The 18,328-nt window shown below is 40.7% G+C and overlaps 1 protein-coding gene across 2 annotated transcripts in view; it reads left to right on the forward strand.

Annotated features, from left to right (window-relative positions):
- The window catches only part of PIK3C3 (phosphatidylinositol 3-kinase catalytic subunit type 3), a 128,706-nt gene that overhangs the window by 71,904 nt on the left and 38,474 nt on the right, over positions 1–18,328 (forward strand). For both annotated transcript variants that reach the window (XM_032771736.2, XM_032771735.2), the window contains 2 exons: positions 2,530–2,614; positions 4,248–4,322. In XM_032771736.2, coding sequence (XP_032627627.1) covers positions 2,530–2,614; positions 4,248–4,322 — 160 coding nt within the window. The remainder of the gene's footprint in view (positions 1–2,529; positions 2,615–4,247; positions 4,323–18,328) is intronic.

Here is an 18,328-nt window from a genome sequence, read left to right on the forward strand (position 1 = left end):
ACTCAACTAGTTTTGACACTGAAATTCTGATTGTGCTTTACAAATGACTGAAAACTGACAGTTATTGGTCTTGTTCTGTTTTCTAGTTTTAGGTAATATATGGAGATATACCTACCTCATAGAATTGGAAGGGACCTTGAAAGGTCATTGAGTCCAGTCCCCTGCCTTCACTAGCAGGACTAAGTACTGATTTTGCCCCAGATTCCTGAAAGGCCCCCTCAAGGATTAAACTCACAATCCTGGGTTTAGCAGGCCAATGCTCGAACCATTGAGCTATCCCTCCCCCCCCCCGTTATAGGAGTTCTAGGAGTTCATAGTAGCAAAAACTTTAGAACAGTCAGTTGAGATACATACCAGTGTGTTTTGTTACTGAGAACTCCCACACTAGCATCAACTTCCTGGACACCACAATCAGTTTCAACAATGGAACCCTACGGACAACCATATACAATAAACCAACTCATCAGCACACCTTCATAGATCCAGTATCTACCCCAAACACACTAAGAAATCCGTTATCTACAGACACTCAGATATTACAGAATATGCTCCAAGGAGAAAGTCCAGGATATACACCTTAACATGCTCAAAACCACCAACCAAACATAATTCACCAGAGAAGTAGGTTGCATCATGGAACGCACCACCTAAATACTCTGAGAACCTGCTTCAGTACAGAAATAATACCCCCTCCAACCGTGCACCCTTAGTTGTCACCTGCTACCTCACACTGGAATCCATACATGGTATCCTCAAACAACTGTAACCTATACTCAAGAGGGACCCCATCCCGAAATAAATCTTTCATGCTCCCTCACTTCTGGCCTTCAAACAACCTTCTTCCCCCCCACACCTCTCCAAGCTCATCATCATAAGCAAGCTCCCCACAGACCAGGACATGCCAACTCAAAGTGGCACCAGACCTTACCAGAAGAACAGATGCAAAACCTGCAGACATATTGCCACTGCTAGAATGATCAACATCCCCCACAACACACCTTTTCAAGATCCGTGGATCCTACACATCTATCACGACTCGTGGCGTACCTCAGCAAGTGCGCTAAATGCCCCAATAACAACTGTGTGGGTGAAACCAGACAATCACTACATTCCCGAATGAACTCATAGGAAAATGATAAAAGACAGAAACACCATATGACCTGTGGGTGAGCACTCTTCATAAAACAATTACTTTGTCTGACCCATCTGTCCTTGTCCTCAAAGGAAACCCACACAATGCTTTCAAAAGATGAGCCTGGGAGCTTAAATTCATAACTTTGCTAAACATTAACAATACTAGACTGAACACAGACATGGGATTTATGGCTGCTTTACAACAATCTATAACCTGCTAACCCCCTCTTTTTGTCTTGTGACTGCAGAGGTCACAGACCACTCTACCTTGAATGATACCTTAGATTAGAATATGTGCTAACTATTTATGCTGAACAATGTATTCCACCTTGCATTTTAGATGTGACACTGAGTACCTGTACCTGAAGAAGAGCTCTGTGTGGCTCAAAAGCTTTTCTCGCCACCAGAAGTTGATCCAATAAAATATATCACTTCACCCACTTTCTCTCTCTAATATTCTGGAATTCTACACTACATACTGAATTCCCAAGGCATCCCAGAGCAGGACTTTTTCCTATACAGCACTTCAAAAGCCTGCACTTTTATACCTTACAGTATTGCCAGGTCCTTTCACTTCGGTATCCTGGCCATTTTCAGCAAGATAAGGTACTAGCCAGTTAACTGATAACTTTGCTGCACATCCTTGAATGGCTTTTCTATAAGTGATTACTTCATGAGAAAACTCCACTGCTCAAGCTCAGTACATGATATTCAAATGTTCCTAACTTGGCAAAATCAAAACCAGTTTCCTCCAGAAGGCAGTTATGGACTATCTCGATAAAGGCTTAATTTCATTCCAAACTTTAAACTTTGTGACTATTTCTATAAAATTACTGGACTTGTTTATTTTGAGTGGAAGTGAGGGACATAAAGTATTAGTGCATAGTTTGTCTGATGTTCATCACATCATTCTAAGATGTTACTCAACTTTTAGATTAATTTGAATTGCTAGTGCTGTTTAGCTTTTTCTAGTCTAGCAGAAAAATATATTTACTATGGAAGCATTTTTGATGCTCATGGTAATTTATGCAATAACTCAGCAATACAAATTTAATTTTATGGGTTATTTTAAAGGAAGAGCACTTCAGTTTGTGACAATGATTTTAAATCTGTTTCTGCTTTGGTGAATAAGAAAATGCGAACAAAGATCTAAGCCATAGCGTGAAAACATAACTTGCTACATTTTTTTTTATAACGTTATCTGAAAACTTTGAACATAACACGTTCTTGAAATCAAGCTTGACATTCTTATAAGTCGCAGGATTGATACCAGAAGTGTGTCTTCACAGAGTATGGTAATAGATTTACCAAGGTCATAAACTGCTAACTTTTCTATCTGCCCTGAAGTTAGTTCAAAGCTTTATGGGGTAAGTAAGTGTTTTGATGTCCTTCCAGAACTTCTTCAGAAAACATGCACCAAGTGAGACTGGTCCTAATGGGATAAGTGCAGAGGTGATGGACACTTATGTTAAAAGCTGTGGTAAGTTATTACAAATGTTTACTTGCTGATTAGATGTGCCACTATTGGCACAAAGGGAAGTAGTGTGCCACTATTGGACCTGTATACTTAGTAATGTTCAAATGCATTGTATGTAGAATTTATTTAAAAACAGGTTTCAGAGTAGCAGCCATGTTAGTCTGTATCCGCAGAAAGAACAGGAGTACTTGTGGCACCTGAGAGACTAACAAATTTATTTCAGCATGAGCTTTCGTGAACTACAGCTCACTTCTTCGGATGCATAGAATGGAACACACGGACAGGAGATATTTATACATACAGAGAACATGAAAAGGTGGAAGTATGCATACCAACAGGAAGAGTCTAATCGATTGGGAGGAATTCATCATTTAAGTAATATAGTAGCACAGTGATACTGATAAATATTGGATAACCAGTGAACACTTACATGATTGCAAGATGTGTTTGGGAAATTTATTGCCCTGCCTAACAACATGAGGCTGGTGTGACAGGTTATGCCCCTTAAAAAGCCAACTGATGTTCTGAGATATCACTGAGTCTACGTGTTCTGCCAGCATGGGCCCCCTTTAACTTGTCTTGCTGAGCCAGGGTATTAAAGCCTCCTTTAACACACACACAGGCAGGGCCACACCCAGCTGCAGTTCAGCTCTGGGAAGACTCAGTTTAAGGGACTTGCTTGAGCACCCAGGAATGTAGACACAAAGGTATACTATGAAATCTGCCTCCTCCCTCAATGTGGAAGAAGGTGTGCACAACTTCTAGCCCTCCCTCCCCCCAGCTAGAAATTACAGAAACTGGGTTTTATAGTAAACAAAACAAATTTTATTAACTACAAAAGGCAGATTTTAAGTGGTAAAAGGGGTAGCAAACAGAACAAAACAGATTACTAAGCAAATGAAACCAAACATGCAGCCTAAACTAGTTTCACTAAAGAAATTGGTTACAAATAGTATTTCTCACCCTAGATATTGTTGCAGGCAGATTACAGAAAGTTTTGAAAGACTGCTGTACTGGTCTCCCTCTTGAGACCTCAGGTATTACTCACAAGCTAGATGCTCTTCCAACTTGGTTTTTTTGTCAGAAAAATTATTCCTGTGACTTTTTTCCCCACCATTTCTAAGGTTAATATTGTGACCATTGTTAGCATTAGGGACTCATTGATGACTTAGTTGTAACTTCACTGTCACCGTTAGATTACAGGAGCCAAGTGTGAAAGCAGTATAATGCTGGCAAATAGAATTGTGTAAACAATTCTACATGAAAGATTTAAAAATATTTATTTTAGTTTCACTTTCATGGTGTATTAAATCATCCCATGCTGATCTAATGTTGGAAGAAATAAGGTGACTTTCAGATTTTAAGCATATGTAGTCTTGTAAATGTACATACAACTGTACAGTATTAGATTTTAGGATTTCATTAATACATAAGAAGATACCTACTACATTTCTCTATGCATTTCATTTTATTTCAAAAGTTGTTCTTTATACTTCACTGTGTTCTTGATTCCCCAGTTTGTCCATTTTTCAAGAATTAAGTTAATGGCAAACCTACTACTACGAACAGTATGGAACACATAGTATCCAGGGTATGGAATATTCCTGATTGTTTTATATTTTACTTGTCATTGCAGCTGGTTATTGTGTTATTACCTATATCCTTGGAGTTGGAGACCGGCATCTGGATAATCTCTTGCTAACAAAAACAGGTATTTTTTTTTATCATCAAATACTGCTATACTATTACTTTGCAAATATATCTTGGCATAATGTTTTGTTGAATTTTACTTTATGGACACTGTAATATCCAACAAGCGATAGTTGTGGATTAGACTGCTTTTTAAAAAAATCTTAAGGCTACATCAGATGATCTAAAGTTGACTTGTTAGTAATTTCTAGCTCGAGATTGTACGTATTAGGGAAGTAGCAATTAGGGAGCAGACTGAATCATGCACAAAATTAAATACTTATTTCACAATGTGAAATGAGTGCATGTTGAGTACTGATGTCGGTGGAGGGGACCTTTTTAGGGATGTATATTGTGGGAGTCTATTAATTAGAGTTAAATACCAATATTCTTTTACACAATACATTTCCTTTCAGCTTCTCACTTAGTTTATACTGTTATGCCTGTTCTGCATACAGTCTTGTGTGTTTCATTGTAACAGAATTGTTTGAGTTCTAAAGGAAAAACTACAATTCATAAATAAGTGGAATGGAAATGAATTATTTTTTCTTTACAAGCTAATGTACAAACAATGCAATAATATTGAAATTCCTGTTCTGTGCAAATTAAGGACTGCTGAAGGTTTTGTTAGTTACAAAATTGGTTAACTAAAATGTGCATTGCTGGAAAGCAACACTCAGCAGATTAAAATGAAATTGAATTGCTTATTGTAACTGCCTCTCTAATTAATTAATTTTGTCCTCAAATCTGACACTGACAACTTTCAAGGGTTAGCTGAGATGTTAGAAAAACAAAGATGAAATTAATGGATAATCACTAATTAGAAAGTAAAGTAATGCTGGCTCCAAAAATCCTAATTGTGCTTTATAAAATTGTTTAATTTTTCATAGTCTCATTCACACAATCTCAGAGCAATTTCAGGATCTATTAATTGTGTGCCTGTTGGAAAAAAATACGTTTTGCAGACAGATTTGGCAGCTATACACTCAGCTGCATTCCAAATACAGTACAATGTAAACATTATTTTAGTACTAGTTATATTGATATTTGACCATCTTGATTAATACAGCAAGGTATCCCTGTTCGTTCTTGTGGTTCTAATACTGTTTTTAACCTAAAAGTGGTTCCATGTGTTGTCTTGTCAATTCCTAGAATTAAATACGTCTAGAATCCTTAATATTTTTTCTCGATGTTTCTAACTCATCTTATAATTATCCATGCAAAGGTATAAAAATGATCTGAAATACATGGTTAAAAAAAACTGTATATTGAAACAGAGAGAGAGAGAGAGATTCTGGAAACTTTCATAAGCAAAACTTTTTTTTAAAAAAAAGGAAATAGGCAATGGCAGAAATTTTAAAGAAAAGGAAATGGGCAAATGTTTTAAAAACAATAGATGCATGTGTATTTCAAAATGTTTAAAATTGAATTGCACTACAAGCCTTAGTAAATATGGAGCTATCCTTTTGAGGCCATGGCTATACTGGCACTTTACAGCGCTGCAACTTGCTCGCTCAGGGATGTGAAAAAAACACCCCCCTGAGCGCTGCAAGATACAGTGCTGTAAAGCGTCAGTGTAAACAGTGCCGCAGCTCTGGGAGCCCGGCTCCCAACACTGCAAGCTAAACCCCATGAGGGTGTGGAATATGTGCAGCACTGGGAGAGCTCTCTCCCAGTGCTGGCACTGCGACTACGCTCACGCTTCAAAGCGCTGCCACGGCAGCGCTTTGAAGTTTCGAGTGTAGCCATACCCTAAAACTCATTCTTCCTACCTAACCTTCTATACTCTATTGTTTGTTAAACTGGTTGCATCCTGTCTTAATTACTGTAGCTTGTAAGGTCTTAGAGGCAGTGACACGGTTGTCATGGTTTATCTCTCTGTAGTTAAGCATGGTCGTTGTCTCAATTGCACTCTTCTTGGTAAGGTAGTTTAGCCCTCTGGCAAAACCTGACCTCTTCCCTTTGTGAGGTAAACAAGAGTCCAACAGAACTGAAGTCCATAAACCTTCACCCATTGGTGCATTGCTAAACTTTCGTGGTGCAAGGGTTCACAGGCAATTCTTTACTAAACACACACACCCCTTCCCAGAGTTCTTACCTTCCTGTCTGCTGCTTGGCCCTCCTCTCAGGCTATTCCACAAGCTTTTTTTCCTATACGCTCCCTCCATGGTTTCCTCTCAACTGGAGTCGCTTCACTTCAAGTTCTCTCCTTATTCTGAGAAGGTTACTTATGGTCCTAACCCAGAGGTGGGCAGACGACGACCCTTAGGCTACATCCTGCCCGCGGGGCCATCCTGCCTGGCCCTTGAGCTCCTGGCCAGCCCTGGCCCCTCCCCTGCTGTTCCCCCTTCCCCACAGCCTCAGCTTACCGTGCTGGCAGCGTGGCTGGCTCTGGCCAGGCAGCGCGGCTCAGGGGAAGATTTTCCAGTGAACACAGGGTGCCCTGTCACAGGGCCCCCCAACAATAGGAGGCCGCAGGGCCAGGAACTCGGGCAGCTCAGTACCAGTGCACCTCCTGCCGGGGGAAGGGGCTGCACTGTGGGGGCAGTGGAGCAGGCGGGTGGCGGGAGCGCAGGGAACATGGCCGGAGGACTCCGGAGGAGCACCAGGCGGTCACACAGCCGACCAAAGGGAAGCGGCGCTTTGAAGGGTAAAAAACCACTTCTCTCTAGCTGTGCGGCTCCCCCTGCTCCTCTTGAGTCCCCTGCCCATGTTCGCAGGGCCACATTCCTAAAGGGGCTGGGGCGTGGCTGGGGTGGATAGGGGGTGGAATTCCAGGGGGACGATTAGGGGCAAGGGGTCCCGGGAGGGAGCAGTTGGGGACCGGGAGTAGGGATTGGATGGGCCGGGGGTTCTGAGGGGGGGCAGTCAGGGGATGGGCAGTGGGAGCGGGTAGATAGGGGGCAGGCTGTTTGGGAAGGCACAGCCTTCCCTACTTGGCCCTCCATACCTTTTTGCAACCTTAATGTGGCCCTTGGGCCAAAAAGTTTGCCCATCCTTGTCCTAATCCCTTCCCAGACGCTTTTTTGCTCTCAGCCTAAGCACCCTAGAACTTGCAAGTCCCAGAACGCATTTGATGTGGGCTTCAACAGTAACAGGAGTATACTGGGCCTTGATTTGGGCAGTCTTTAAAGAGCCAGTACACCCTTAGACATGTTCTTTGTATCACATTTAGCAAAAAGGCTCCCTATTCCTGATTGCAGCCTCTTTGCTTTGTTAATTTTATATAACAGTTGAGGTCAATCTGAGATCCAGAAACTCAGCATCTCTGAATATCTAGGTATTTAGTCTAGCATTGGAGACTCAAAATAAAGAGGCAATTTCTGAAAATGTTAGCTTCACTTCAGTTTTTCTCTGTAAAAGGTGCAGAGTATGTATTACTTTCCAAAGTGTATGAGGCTTCAATAAATAAGGGCAGAGACTTAAAGCCAATCAGCTGGGGAGATGGGAACAGAACTTTAGACCATTAGACGCCCAAACCTATGCACACTTCCTTGGAGAGGGTATTTTTATAGGGACAGAAGTGGAATATGCAGCTGTAACTTAGTTTTCCAGCTAACAGAGCATGACCTTTCTTAGCTGCCTTCTTTATGAGCTTAGCAGTTACCCATGCAAAATGTTCTGCATATTCACAGAATGATTTTCAAAGGCTCATAACTCCAAAAAATTTCTGAGAGGCTTAAAGGGATTCACTTCAATTAGGACTATCTCCATGCCAAATATCAGTGTTCATAGACTCTAGGACTGGAAGGGACCTCGAGAGGTCATGGAGTCCAGTCCCCTGGCAGGCCCAATTACTGTCTAGACCATTCCTGATACATTTATCTACCTATCTTAAATATCTCCGAGTGGAGATTCCACAACTCCCTAGGCATTTATTACGTGTTTAACTACCCTGACAGTTAGAACTTTTTCCTAATGTCCACCTAATCTCCTTGCTGCAGTTTAAGCCATTGCTCTTGTCTTATTTAGAGGCTAGGTGAACAAGTTTTCTCCCTCTCCTGATGACACCCTTTTAATACCTGCAAACTGCTATCATGTCCCTGTCCTTCTCGTCTTCTCTTTTCCAAACTAAATAAACCCAGTTCTTTCAGCCTTCCTTCGTAGGTCATGTTCTCAAGACCTTTAATCATTCTTGTTGCTCTTCTCTGGACCCTCTCCAATTTCTCCACATCTTCCTTCTACCTTCAATTGTTACTTCTGTAAAGTTGACCTGTTTTATTATGGGGAAAGTGTATTTATCGTCATACTTTCAAACAGAGGAACATTTTCTTATTCTCTCCCTATCTTCCCCCTCCCCCACAAAAAATGTTCCTTGAGCATAAGCCTAGCATTGAGATTTTGAGCCTGAAAGGTGATCATTTCCTAAGCTGCAAACTGTTGGAAGTGACATTACTATGGGAAGTGTCATGCATCCTTAACCATAGCAGGTCACCTTTAGCACCTCTTTTTCCTAATTGTCAAGGTTTTGTGAAGTTGGAACGTGTGTGATATGAATAAATGTATTGTTTTGTTTCTTAGTTGTCGCCCTGAATCTGGTCTTGAATTGCAGAGATTAGCTAGAGTTCCAGTATGTCAGATTTGTTTACTGAAGAATGTGAGGCTTCCAGCATTTAATTTATAATTTCCCTAATTACATAACATTTTTCCAACCTGACTCTCCAAGTCCACCTGATAACATTTTATTATAAGTATAAAAACCTAATTAACATAGTATATGTTTCTGCTATTTTATTAGACCTCAAGCAGGCTGGTGTAGTGAAAGGATTTGGGGACCAAACCAGTTATGATGGCTGTACACATTTCAGTTTATGGCAAATAAAATGTAGGTCCATGGTTTTGACTGAACTTTAGGTAACTTGAGTTAGTCTCACACCATTTATGATGATCTGGTATCTACATTAAGTTTAACAAGTCTGAAGAGTTTCCAAATTACTTGTGTCTGGAAGAGTGTTGTAAGACAATGGTTTTCAACCTTTTTTTCATTTGCAGACCACTAAAAAAACTTCGAATGGAGGCATGGACCCTTTTGGAAACCTTAGACATAGTCTGCGAATTCCCAGGGGTCCACCGACCACAGGTTGAAAATCACTGTTGAAAGATACTGGTTTAGCTTCCTTACATTCAGTAAATACCCACCATCTGGAATTTAACATTTACTCAGAACCCCTCTCTCATAATTACATTATCATTTTTTGTTAATTTTAACGGTGAAACTGGTATCACTGACATTAAATTAAACCTTTGTTAAATTAAAACATAGCTATCAACAGAAAACAACATTAAATAGCTGGAGAGAAAACTGAGCCAGTGTATAAACTCTGATTCTGTTAAATGATGCTGTCATAAACAGAAAAGTAAGAGTTAATAGAACAGAAGCACTTCATATCTCTTTTGTCTGTAAAGGGTTAACAAGATCAGTGAGCCTGGCTGTCACCTGACCAGAGGACCAATCAGGGGACAGGATACTTTCAAATCTTGAGGGAGGGAAGTTTTTGTGTTCTGTTAGTTTTTGGTGGTTGTTCTCTCTGGGTTCTAAGAGTGACCAGAGTGCGACCAGGTTTTTCTCCAATCTCCCTGATACAGTTCTTATAGTTCAAAATAATGAGTACTAGGAGATAAGGCGAGTTAGGCTTATGTTTGTTGTTTTTATTTGCAAATGTGTATTTGGCTGGAAGGAGTTCAAATTTGTATTTTGCTGAAAGGATTTTAATTTGTACTTGTATACTTAGGCTGGGAGGGTATTCCCAGTGTATATAGCTGAAAGACCCTGTACCTATTCCATTTTAAATTTACAAGATAATTTTTACTATTTTTCTCTCTTTAATTAAAGTTTCTTGTTGAGAACCTGATGTTTTTTTTATTCTGGTGAGACCCAGGGACTGGGTCTGGATTCACCAGGGAATTGGGGGGAAAAGGAGGGAAGCGGGAGAGAGAGGCTAATTCTCTCTGTATCAGGATTACTGTCTCTCTAGGAAGAGTTGGGAGGGGGAAAGAGAAGGAGGGGGGAAGGTGCATTTTCCTCTCTGTTTTGTGATTCAAGGAGTTTGAATCACACAGTGATCTTCCAGGGTGACCCTGGGAGAGGCAACGGTGGGGGAAAGGGTTTACTTGCCTTGTGTTAAGATCCAGAGGTCTGGGTCTTGGAGGTCCCCGGGCAAGGTTTTGGGGAGACCACAGTGTACCAGGCACTGGAATTTCTGGTTGGTGGCAGCACTACAAGTACTAAGCTGGTAATTGAGCTTAGCGGAATTCATGCTGGTACCCCATCTTTTGGACGCTAAGGTTCAGAGTGGGGAATTATACCATGACAGATGCACTTAAGCATTAATGTAGAGTATGGATTTTGATATGGAATGAATCTCTGACCTAATGCTCTTTTCTAAAGGTTTTACTTATTTCCTGGATGGGCCCCAGTTTGCATTCATTTCATTTTTATCAGATTGAAATTAAGTTTTAAAAGCTAGTGTGAAGCTTTAACAAAATATCTTTGTCGCAAAAGATTTATTCCTATTTGCTTCTTGTTTTGTGTCCATTTGCTGTTTGTATTGTGAACCTGTAAAACATTTTTGGATACAGTGTACATGAAGGGCTGCAGAAAATAAAGTCCCTGTCCTGCAACTCAGATTCACATGAAAATCCATACACTGGGGACTTAATTTAGTTTTTCCACTGGAAAATCTTAAACAGTGCAGCAGAGGGCAGTACTTAACCATGATAAATTCTGGTTGAAATTCCTCTTATCTCTGTGTTGTAATACAGTATATACTCCATATGATAGTGAAACAGTGCAGGTTTGAATGTACATTCTTCTTGTCCCTGTAAGCCCTGGTTCTCCACTTGTAGGGTAACTCCCTTTTCTTCATGTGTCAGTATATTGATGCCTACATCTGTAATTTTCACTCCATGCATCTGAAGAAGTAGGGTTTTTACCCACAAAAGCTTATGCCCAAATAAATCCCTTAGTCTTTAAGGTACCACAGGATTCCTCGTTGTTTTTGTGGATAGAGACTAGCACAACTATCCCTCTGATTCTTCCGTAATGGTTTCCTTTGTAACTGGTGAGAGGACTTCTCAAAAATCTTATTCTGCATCGGTTTTGGGGGTGGGGTGGGGGGAATATATAAATTTATACTTATGGTATTTTTTTTTTCAAGTGTGGAAACTTCTTATTAAAGGTACCTGTATGGAACCAATCCTACAAACACTTAGTATCAGGCTTTATACTTACCATTGAGTCTCCCATTGACTGTAGTGCAAAAAGGCTAGTTCTAGTCCTCTCTTGTTGTTGAGAAGCTAAACACAAACTTTCCGCAGGCAATATAGTTTGTATAATCACAAAGTTTTCCCTTCCTAGCAGGATTTGTTTAAACAGTGCAAGCCGTCCTGGGCAATGGGGGCCATAAATAGGGCACTACTGGACCCAGCTGTGGGTTTCAGTACTCGATCCTATGTTCCATGTGGGAGGAAATTCAGTGGATTCAGTAGCCTTTTATGGCTTTCTCTTAATAGGCCACAGCTGTCAGCTCCTTCAGGTCTTGCATTTCAACTCCATTCCATGGAGCTTGTCTTTCCTCTCAACACATGGGAAGAGGTGTAATTGCTTTGTGAGATAGTGTGGGTACAAGCACCATCACAGCTCTTTCTGTAGAGGTTATTTTGTGCTTATGACAGAAGTATAAAGTAAAATAAGTCCTTTATTAGGCAGAATGCAGCATTAAACATGAACACCAGTACATGAAAACAGCTCTTCCCTACTCTACATCAGAAACATGTCATCAGTGCACTGTAGAACCAGGATAACAATACATGTAGTAGTTCATGGGCTCTAATCATAGAATATCATGGTTGGAAGGGACCTCAGGAGGTCATCTAGTCCAACCCCCTGCTTAAAGCAGGACCAACCCCAACTAAATCATCCCAGCCAGGGCTTTGTCAAGCCTGACCTTGAAAACCTCTAAGGAAGATTCCACCACCTCCCTAGGTAACCCATTCCAGTGTTTCACCACCCTCCTAGTGAAAAAGTATTTCCTAATATCCAACCTAAACTGCCCCCATTGCAACTTGAGACCATTACTCCTCGTTCTGTCATCTGGTACCACTGAGAACAGTCTAGATCCATCCTCTGTGAGACCCCCTTTCAGGTAGTTGAAAGCAGCTATCTTCTCTTCTGCAGGCTAAATAATCCCAGTTCCCTCAGCCTCTCCTCATCATTCATGTGCTCCAGTCCTCTAATCATTTTTGTTGCCCTTCGCTGGACTCTTTTTTTTTTTTTTCAATTTTTCCACATCCTTCTTATAGTGTGGGGCCCAAAACTGGACACAGTACTCCAGATGAGACCTCACCAATGCCGAATAGAGGGGAATGATCACTTCCCTTGATCTGCTGGCAATTTTCCTACTTATACAGCCCAAAATGCCTTTAGCCTTCTTGGCAACAAGAGCACACTGTTGACTCCTATCCAACTTCTAGTCCACTGTAACCCCTTGGTCCTTTTCTGCAAAACTGCTGCCTAGCCACTCAGTCCATGATCTGTAGCAGTGCATGGAATTCTTCCGTCCTAAATGCAGGACTCTGCACTTGTCCTCGTTGAACCTCCATCAGATTTCTTTTGGCCTAGTCGTCTACTTTATGCAGGCCCCTCTGTATCCTACCCCTACCTTCCAGCATATCTACCATTCCTCCCAATTTAGTGTTATCTGCAAACTTGCTGAGGGTGCAGTCCATGCCATCCTCTAGATCATTAATGAAGATATTTAACAAAACCGGCCCCAGGACCGACCCTTGGGGCACTTGATACTAGCTGCCAACTAGACACGGAGCCACTGATCACTACCAGTTGGGCCCAATTATCTAGCCAGTCTATCCACCTTATACTCCATTTATCCAGCCCATACTTCTTTAACTTGCTGGCAAGAATACTGTGAGAAACTGTATCAAAACCTTTGCTAAAGTCAAGGAATAACATGTTGCTGCTTTCCCCTTATCCACAGAGCCAGTTATCTCCTTATAGAAGGCAGTTAGGTTAGTCAGGCATGACTTGCCCTTGGTGAATCCATGCTAACTGTTCTTGATCACTTTCCTATCCTCCAAGTGCTTCAAAATGGATTTCTTAAATACCTGCTCCATGATTTTTCTGAACACGGAGCTGAGGCTGACTTGTCTGTAGTTCTTTCTTCCCTTTTTTAAAGATGGGCACTACATTAACCTTTTTCCAGTTATTCAGGATCTCCCCCGATCGTCATATGAGTTTTCAAAGATAATGGCCAATGGCTCTGCAATTACATGTGCCAACTCCTTTAGCACCCTTGGATGAAGTGCATCCGGCCTCTTGGACTTATGTTCATCCAACTTTTCTAAATAGTCCTGAACCACTTCTTTCTCCACAGAGGGCTCGTCACCTCCTCCCCATACTGTGCTGCCCAGTGTAGTAGTCTTGGAACTGACCTTGTTTTTGAAGACAAGAGGCAAAAAAAAGCATTGAGTACACTAGCTTTTTCCACATCCTCTGTCATTAGATTGCCTCCCTCATTCAGTAAGGGGCCCACACTTCCCTTGACTTTCTTCTTGTTGCTAACATATCTGAAGAAACCCTTCTTATGACTCTTAACATCCCTTGCTAGCTGCAACTCCAAGTATGATTTGGCCTTCCTGATTTCGCTCCTGCATGCCTGAGCAATATTTTTATACTCCTCCCTGCTCATTTGTCCAATCTTCCACTTCTTGTAAGCTGCTTTTTTGTGTTTAAGATCAGCAAGGATTTCACTGTTAAACCAAGCTGACCGCCTGCTGTATTTGCTATTCTTCCTACACATTTGAGATGGTTTGTTCCTGCAACCTCAATAAGGATTTTTTAAAATACAGCCAGCTCTCCTGGACTCCTTTCCCCTTCATGTTATTCTCCCAGGGGATCCTGCTCATCAGCTCCCTAAGGGAGTCAGTCTGCTTTTCTGAAGTCCAGGGTCCGTATTCTGCTTCTCTCCTTTCTTCCTTTTGTCAGGATCCTGAACTCAACCATCTCAGGGCACTACTGCCCAGGTTGCCACCCACTTCTACATCCCCTACTAATTCCTCCCCGTTTGTGAGCAGCAGGTCAAGAGGAGCATGACCCCTAGTTGATTCCTCCAGCACTTGCACCAATTGTGTAAGTCATATACCTTATCTCATTTTTCCAAACTCAAAAGCCTTTCTGATACATTAATACATATTTTGGCAATTAATATACAGTGTACCTGAGCCTATGTAACTTAAAATGTACATATTATGCTTCATTGTTGTTTCTGGAAAATACTTCAAAATAACGTTGAAAGCAATTCCTTTTGCATGAGAATAGATATTGTCTTGCATCTCACAGAATTGAGATGCATTATAACCTGTCATTGATTCCTATACATTTTTAATTTGCTGCTTCCAAAGCCAAGATCAGGCACTATGGCAGCATGTATGTAATGGGACACTTTGTCTTCCAGCAAAATATGTAGTTTCAAACAACATCAGCCGATCATTGCTGCATCACAAATCGTTGCATATATAAATACTGATACTTGAATGCCATCAGTCAATATGCCCTTTGCTGCCTTAGAAAGAACTGCTAGTTGTGAAGCTGAATTGTAACAGACTTGATGGAACACATTTAAAAAGAGTAAAGTTCCCAGAAGTTGCATCTTTTTGAAACAACCAATCTTAAAAGTTTTGTCTCTTCCATTTATTGAATGCAGCTGGTTTTTGGATGTTTTTTTATTTATTTATTTATTTTGCTTTTTCCCCTCCTTTATATTTATTATTGAAAGCATGGAGCTAGTCTGACTGTATCAGTAAAACAATTTGCCATATGAATGGAAATAGACTTTGGACCTGACTTTATTTACCAGCCCAATAAAGCATGCTCAGAACCTCAAGCATGTGTTTGGCAGGGCACATTGCTCTTGAGTCTAAGAACGTAATGAACTCAAGGATTGTACCAGCTGTGAACTTTGTGGAGTCTTACCAAGAATGGGCACCCCAGCCTGATTGCAGGCCCCCAGACAACGGGGCTCTTGTATAGTTTCTTGTGCCTGATGCAAGCCCTGCAGTGTTCTCAGCTCTTCTTCGTTGTTACAGTTGGGTAGCCTAATGCAGCTTTTCTGAGGATAAGACAAAGTGAAAGATAGTTGGACTCCACATGTTCCCCAAAAATGCTGCAGGCACAATAAGTAGATTTGCTGAAGTTACCGAACCCTATTGTATGTAAAATAAAGAAACTTTAAAACATACTTTAATCATGATTTGAGAGAGAGAGAACACATTACCTTATAAACATCTCCAGAACTAATTATCCTCCAAATCCCTCCTTCAAACCCCTTTTCTGTTATGCCTACAAAACCAGCAGCCTTGCCATTGTCCTGAGACCACTGCCTATCATGCTGACTAATATTGTCTCCTTGTTTTCTTGGATTCGTCTGGCAGTAGCCATCTATCTATTGTCTTATCCTTAAATTGTGAGCTCTTTAGTGCAAGGGACTGTCTTACTATTATGTTCTATACAGTGCTCAGCACAATGGGATTCAGATCCTTGACTAGGGCTCCTAGGTACAGCAGTAATACAAATAAAAGTGCAGAATATATCTATCTGGATCACCGTAAAGTTTTTGTCAGTGTGCTAGGATTTAACATCTGCACACTGAATGAATTTTAACAATAAGCACATCACATTACAGTCTCTTTTCTACTTCACTATCCTACTCAGGTACAGACTGACCTTGTCTAAACTAGTAAAATTAGGACTTACAGAATGGCATTGGTGGTGAATTACCAGTGGTAGCAATGATGGAGAATTAGGAATTGTAATTTTCTAGTGGAGGTACATCCACCATCAGGGTTCTATTCCTTTCTCTTAGCAGGTGAGACTTTTTAATGGTGACAACATAACTAGAGGAAATTGAATGCTACCATCCCATTTTCATGAGAGGAAGTTCCCTCTTTTGGCTGTGGTCCACCTTTCAGAGCATAAATTTAGCTGCATAATAAATATAGGATCCTGGATAGCAATCTTTCGAAATTACCATGGAAGCTGTAGTTTGAAACAAAATTAATGCATTCTTCAAAATTTAAATTCAGAGTCAGTTAATTACCTTCCTGAAAATAAGGAAAGTTGAATCTGGAGTAGTTTGAGGGGACTTTCAGCTTATTAAAATATAAGAAGCCCTTTGGCAGTGTTGTTAAAAATCTAGTTTGCGTTTGTGTGGTAACTTTCATTCAAGAACTTCCAAATACTCAAGAAGCTTTGAGTAGTTAATCCTCACTACACTCCAGTGAAGTAAATAGGGGATGGATATCATAAGAAACAAAACACCTGCTGGTGAAATGTATCTATCTTAAACTGCAAGGAAATCTAAATAGGTGGAGTGTAATTACCTGACAGAGAATTTGGCCAGAATACTGCTCTTGGAAAAAGTTCAGTTGGATCTTAATGATCATAAATTGCTGGGACCTACGTTTTGTGTCATATTAGCTCCTGCAGCTCCTTGTAGCATTTATTCAGTAGTGAGTTAAAGAAAAGACCACTCCTTGTAGCACTGAGTTTTGCTTGGCGGTCTCCCAATTTAAGTGCTAACCTGATGTAACCCTACATCAGTTGCAAGAATCTGACTAGGTGACAATGCTGGCAAAGCTGCAGGTATTAATGCTTGAGCATACGGGGACAGAGTTTTAAAATGGAAGGGTTCTTTTTTTTTTTCCCTTTCAGCCTACAGCCAGAACTCTTCATCTACCTGTATTTAGGGGGCTCAATGAATATCACTTAATACATAAGTAGGGCCCTACCAAATTCATGACCGTGAAAAACATGTCATGGATGGTGAAGTCTGGTCTTTAGTGTACTTGCATCCTGTATTACACAGATTTCATAGGGGAGAACAACATTTCTCAAAATGAGGGCCCTGACTCAAAAGAGGGTTGTGTGGGGGTTACATAGTAGGGGAGTCATGGTATTGCCACGTTACTTCTGCGCTGTCTTCAGAGCTGGGTGGCCGGAGAGCAGTGGCTGCTGGCCAGGAATCCGGCTCTGAAGGTAGTATCCCGCCAGCAACAGCGCAGAAGTGAGGGTGGCAATACTATACCATGCCACATTTAGTTCTGCACTGCTGCCTTCATAGTTGGGTCAGGACCACTACAGATACAACACCATGAAATTTCAGATTTAAAGAGCTGAAATCATGAAATTTACTATTTTAAAAATCCTATGACTGAAATTGACCAAGATGGACAGTAAATTTGGTAGGGCCCTATATATAAGTATCTAATTTGTAGATGCAGTTTAATGTTGTTCAGTTATGTAAATACTTGCTACACCACAAATATTCAGGTACAAAAATGAAGTCTTGGTTAGGACTGTGCTGAAAATCAGGCTATTAAATTACCTATTTTTTTATAGTTGGGAGAATGGACACAGATCTGGGTCCCAATGCTTCTTTGGATTGTGTGTGTTTGAGGATTTAAAATACTTAATCCAGGAGAAGTCATTTGTTCCTTAAAGATAAGTGTATTTATATATTCCATAAAGAAAACAAATTACCTCCTAAAATTGGGAAATCAGAAAAGATATTATTATTATCACGGTTAACTACATTTCTAGCTGGTCTGCATGGACTGATTTCTGTACCCATTCAAATACCTTTTGATTGGATGGGGCTCCATATGGGTCGACTCCTGTATCTGCTTGCTTAGATAGGAATAAAATTCTGATCTCTGAAGTCCCAGGTGAATGACTTAATCATCAGAGCATCCGATGTAAAGCTCTCAGAATTGAGCTGTCATAACAAGTTCAGAAAAAGCTGGATTAGTAGCTAGAGCACAGGTGGTAGTGTGGCAGTCAGAATAAATGCAGTTTATCACATGACAATGACACTGTATTTGGAAGGAAGAGAGTTTAATTGTATTCTGTAGAATATAGGATTTTTGTTGCCTTTAAAATAAATGTTTACTACAATGTCCACACTGGTTCACTATTGATTTGTAGGGTGGGAGGGTTGATGCCTCTATCAGGCTTCC

Source organism: Chelonoidis abingdonii, chromosome 6 (assembly GCF_003597395.2).
Source record: "Chelonoidis abingdonii isolate Lonesome George chromosome 6, CheloAbing_2.0, whole genome shotgun sequence".
In the NCBI taxonomy this organism is placed as follows: Eukaryota; Metazoa; Chordata; order Testudines; family Testudinidae; genus Chelonoidis; species Chelonoidis abingdonii.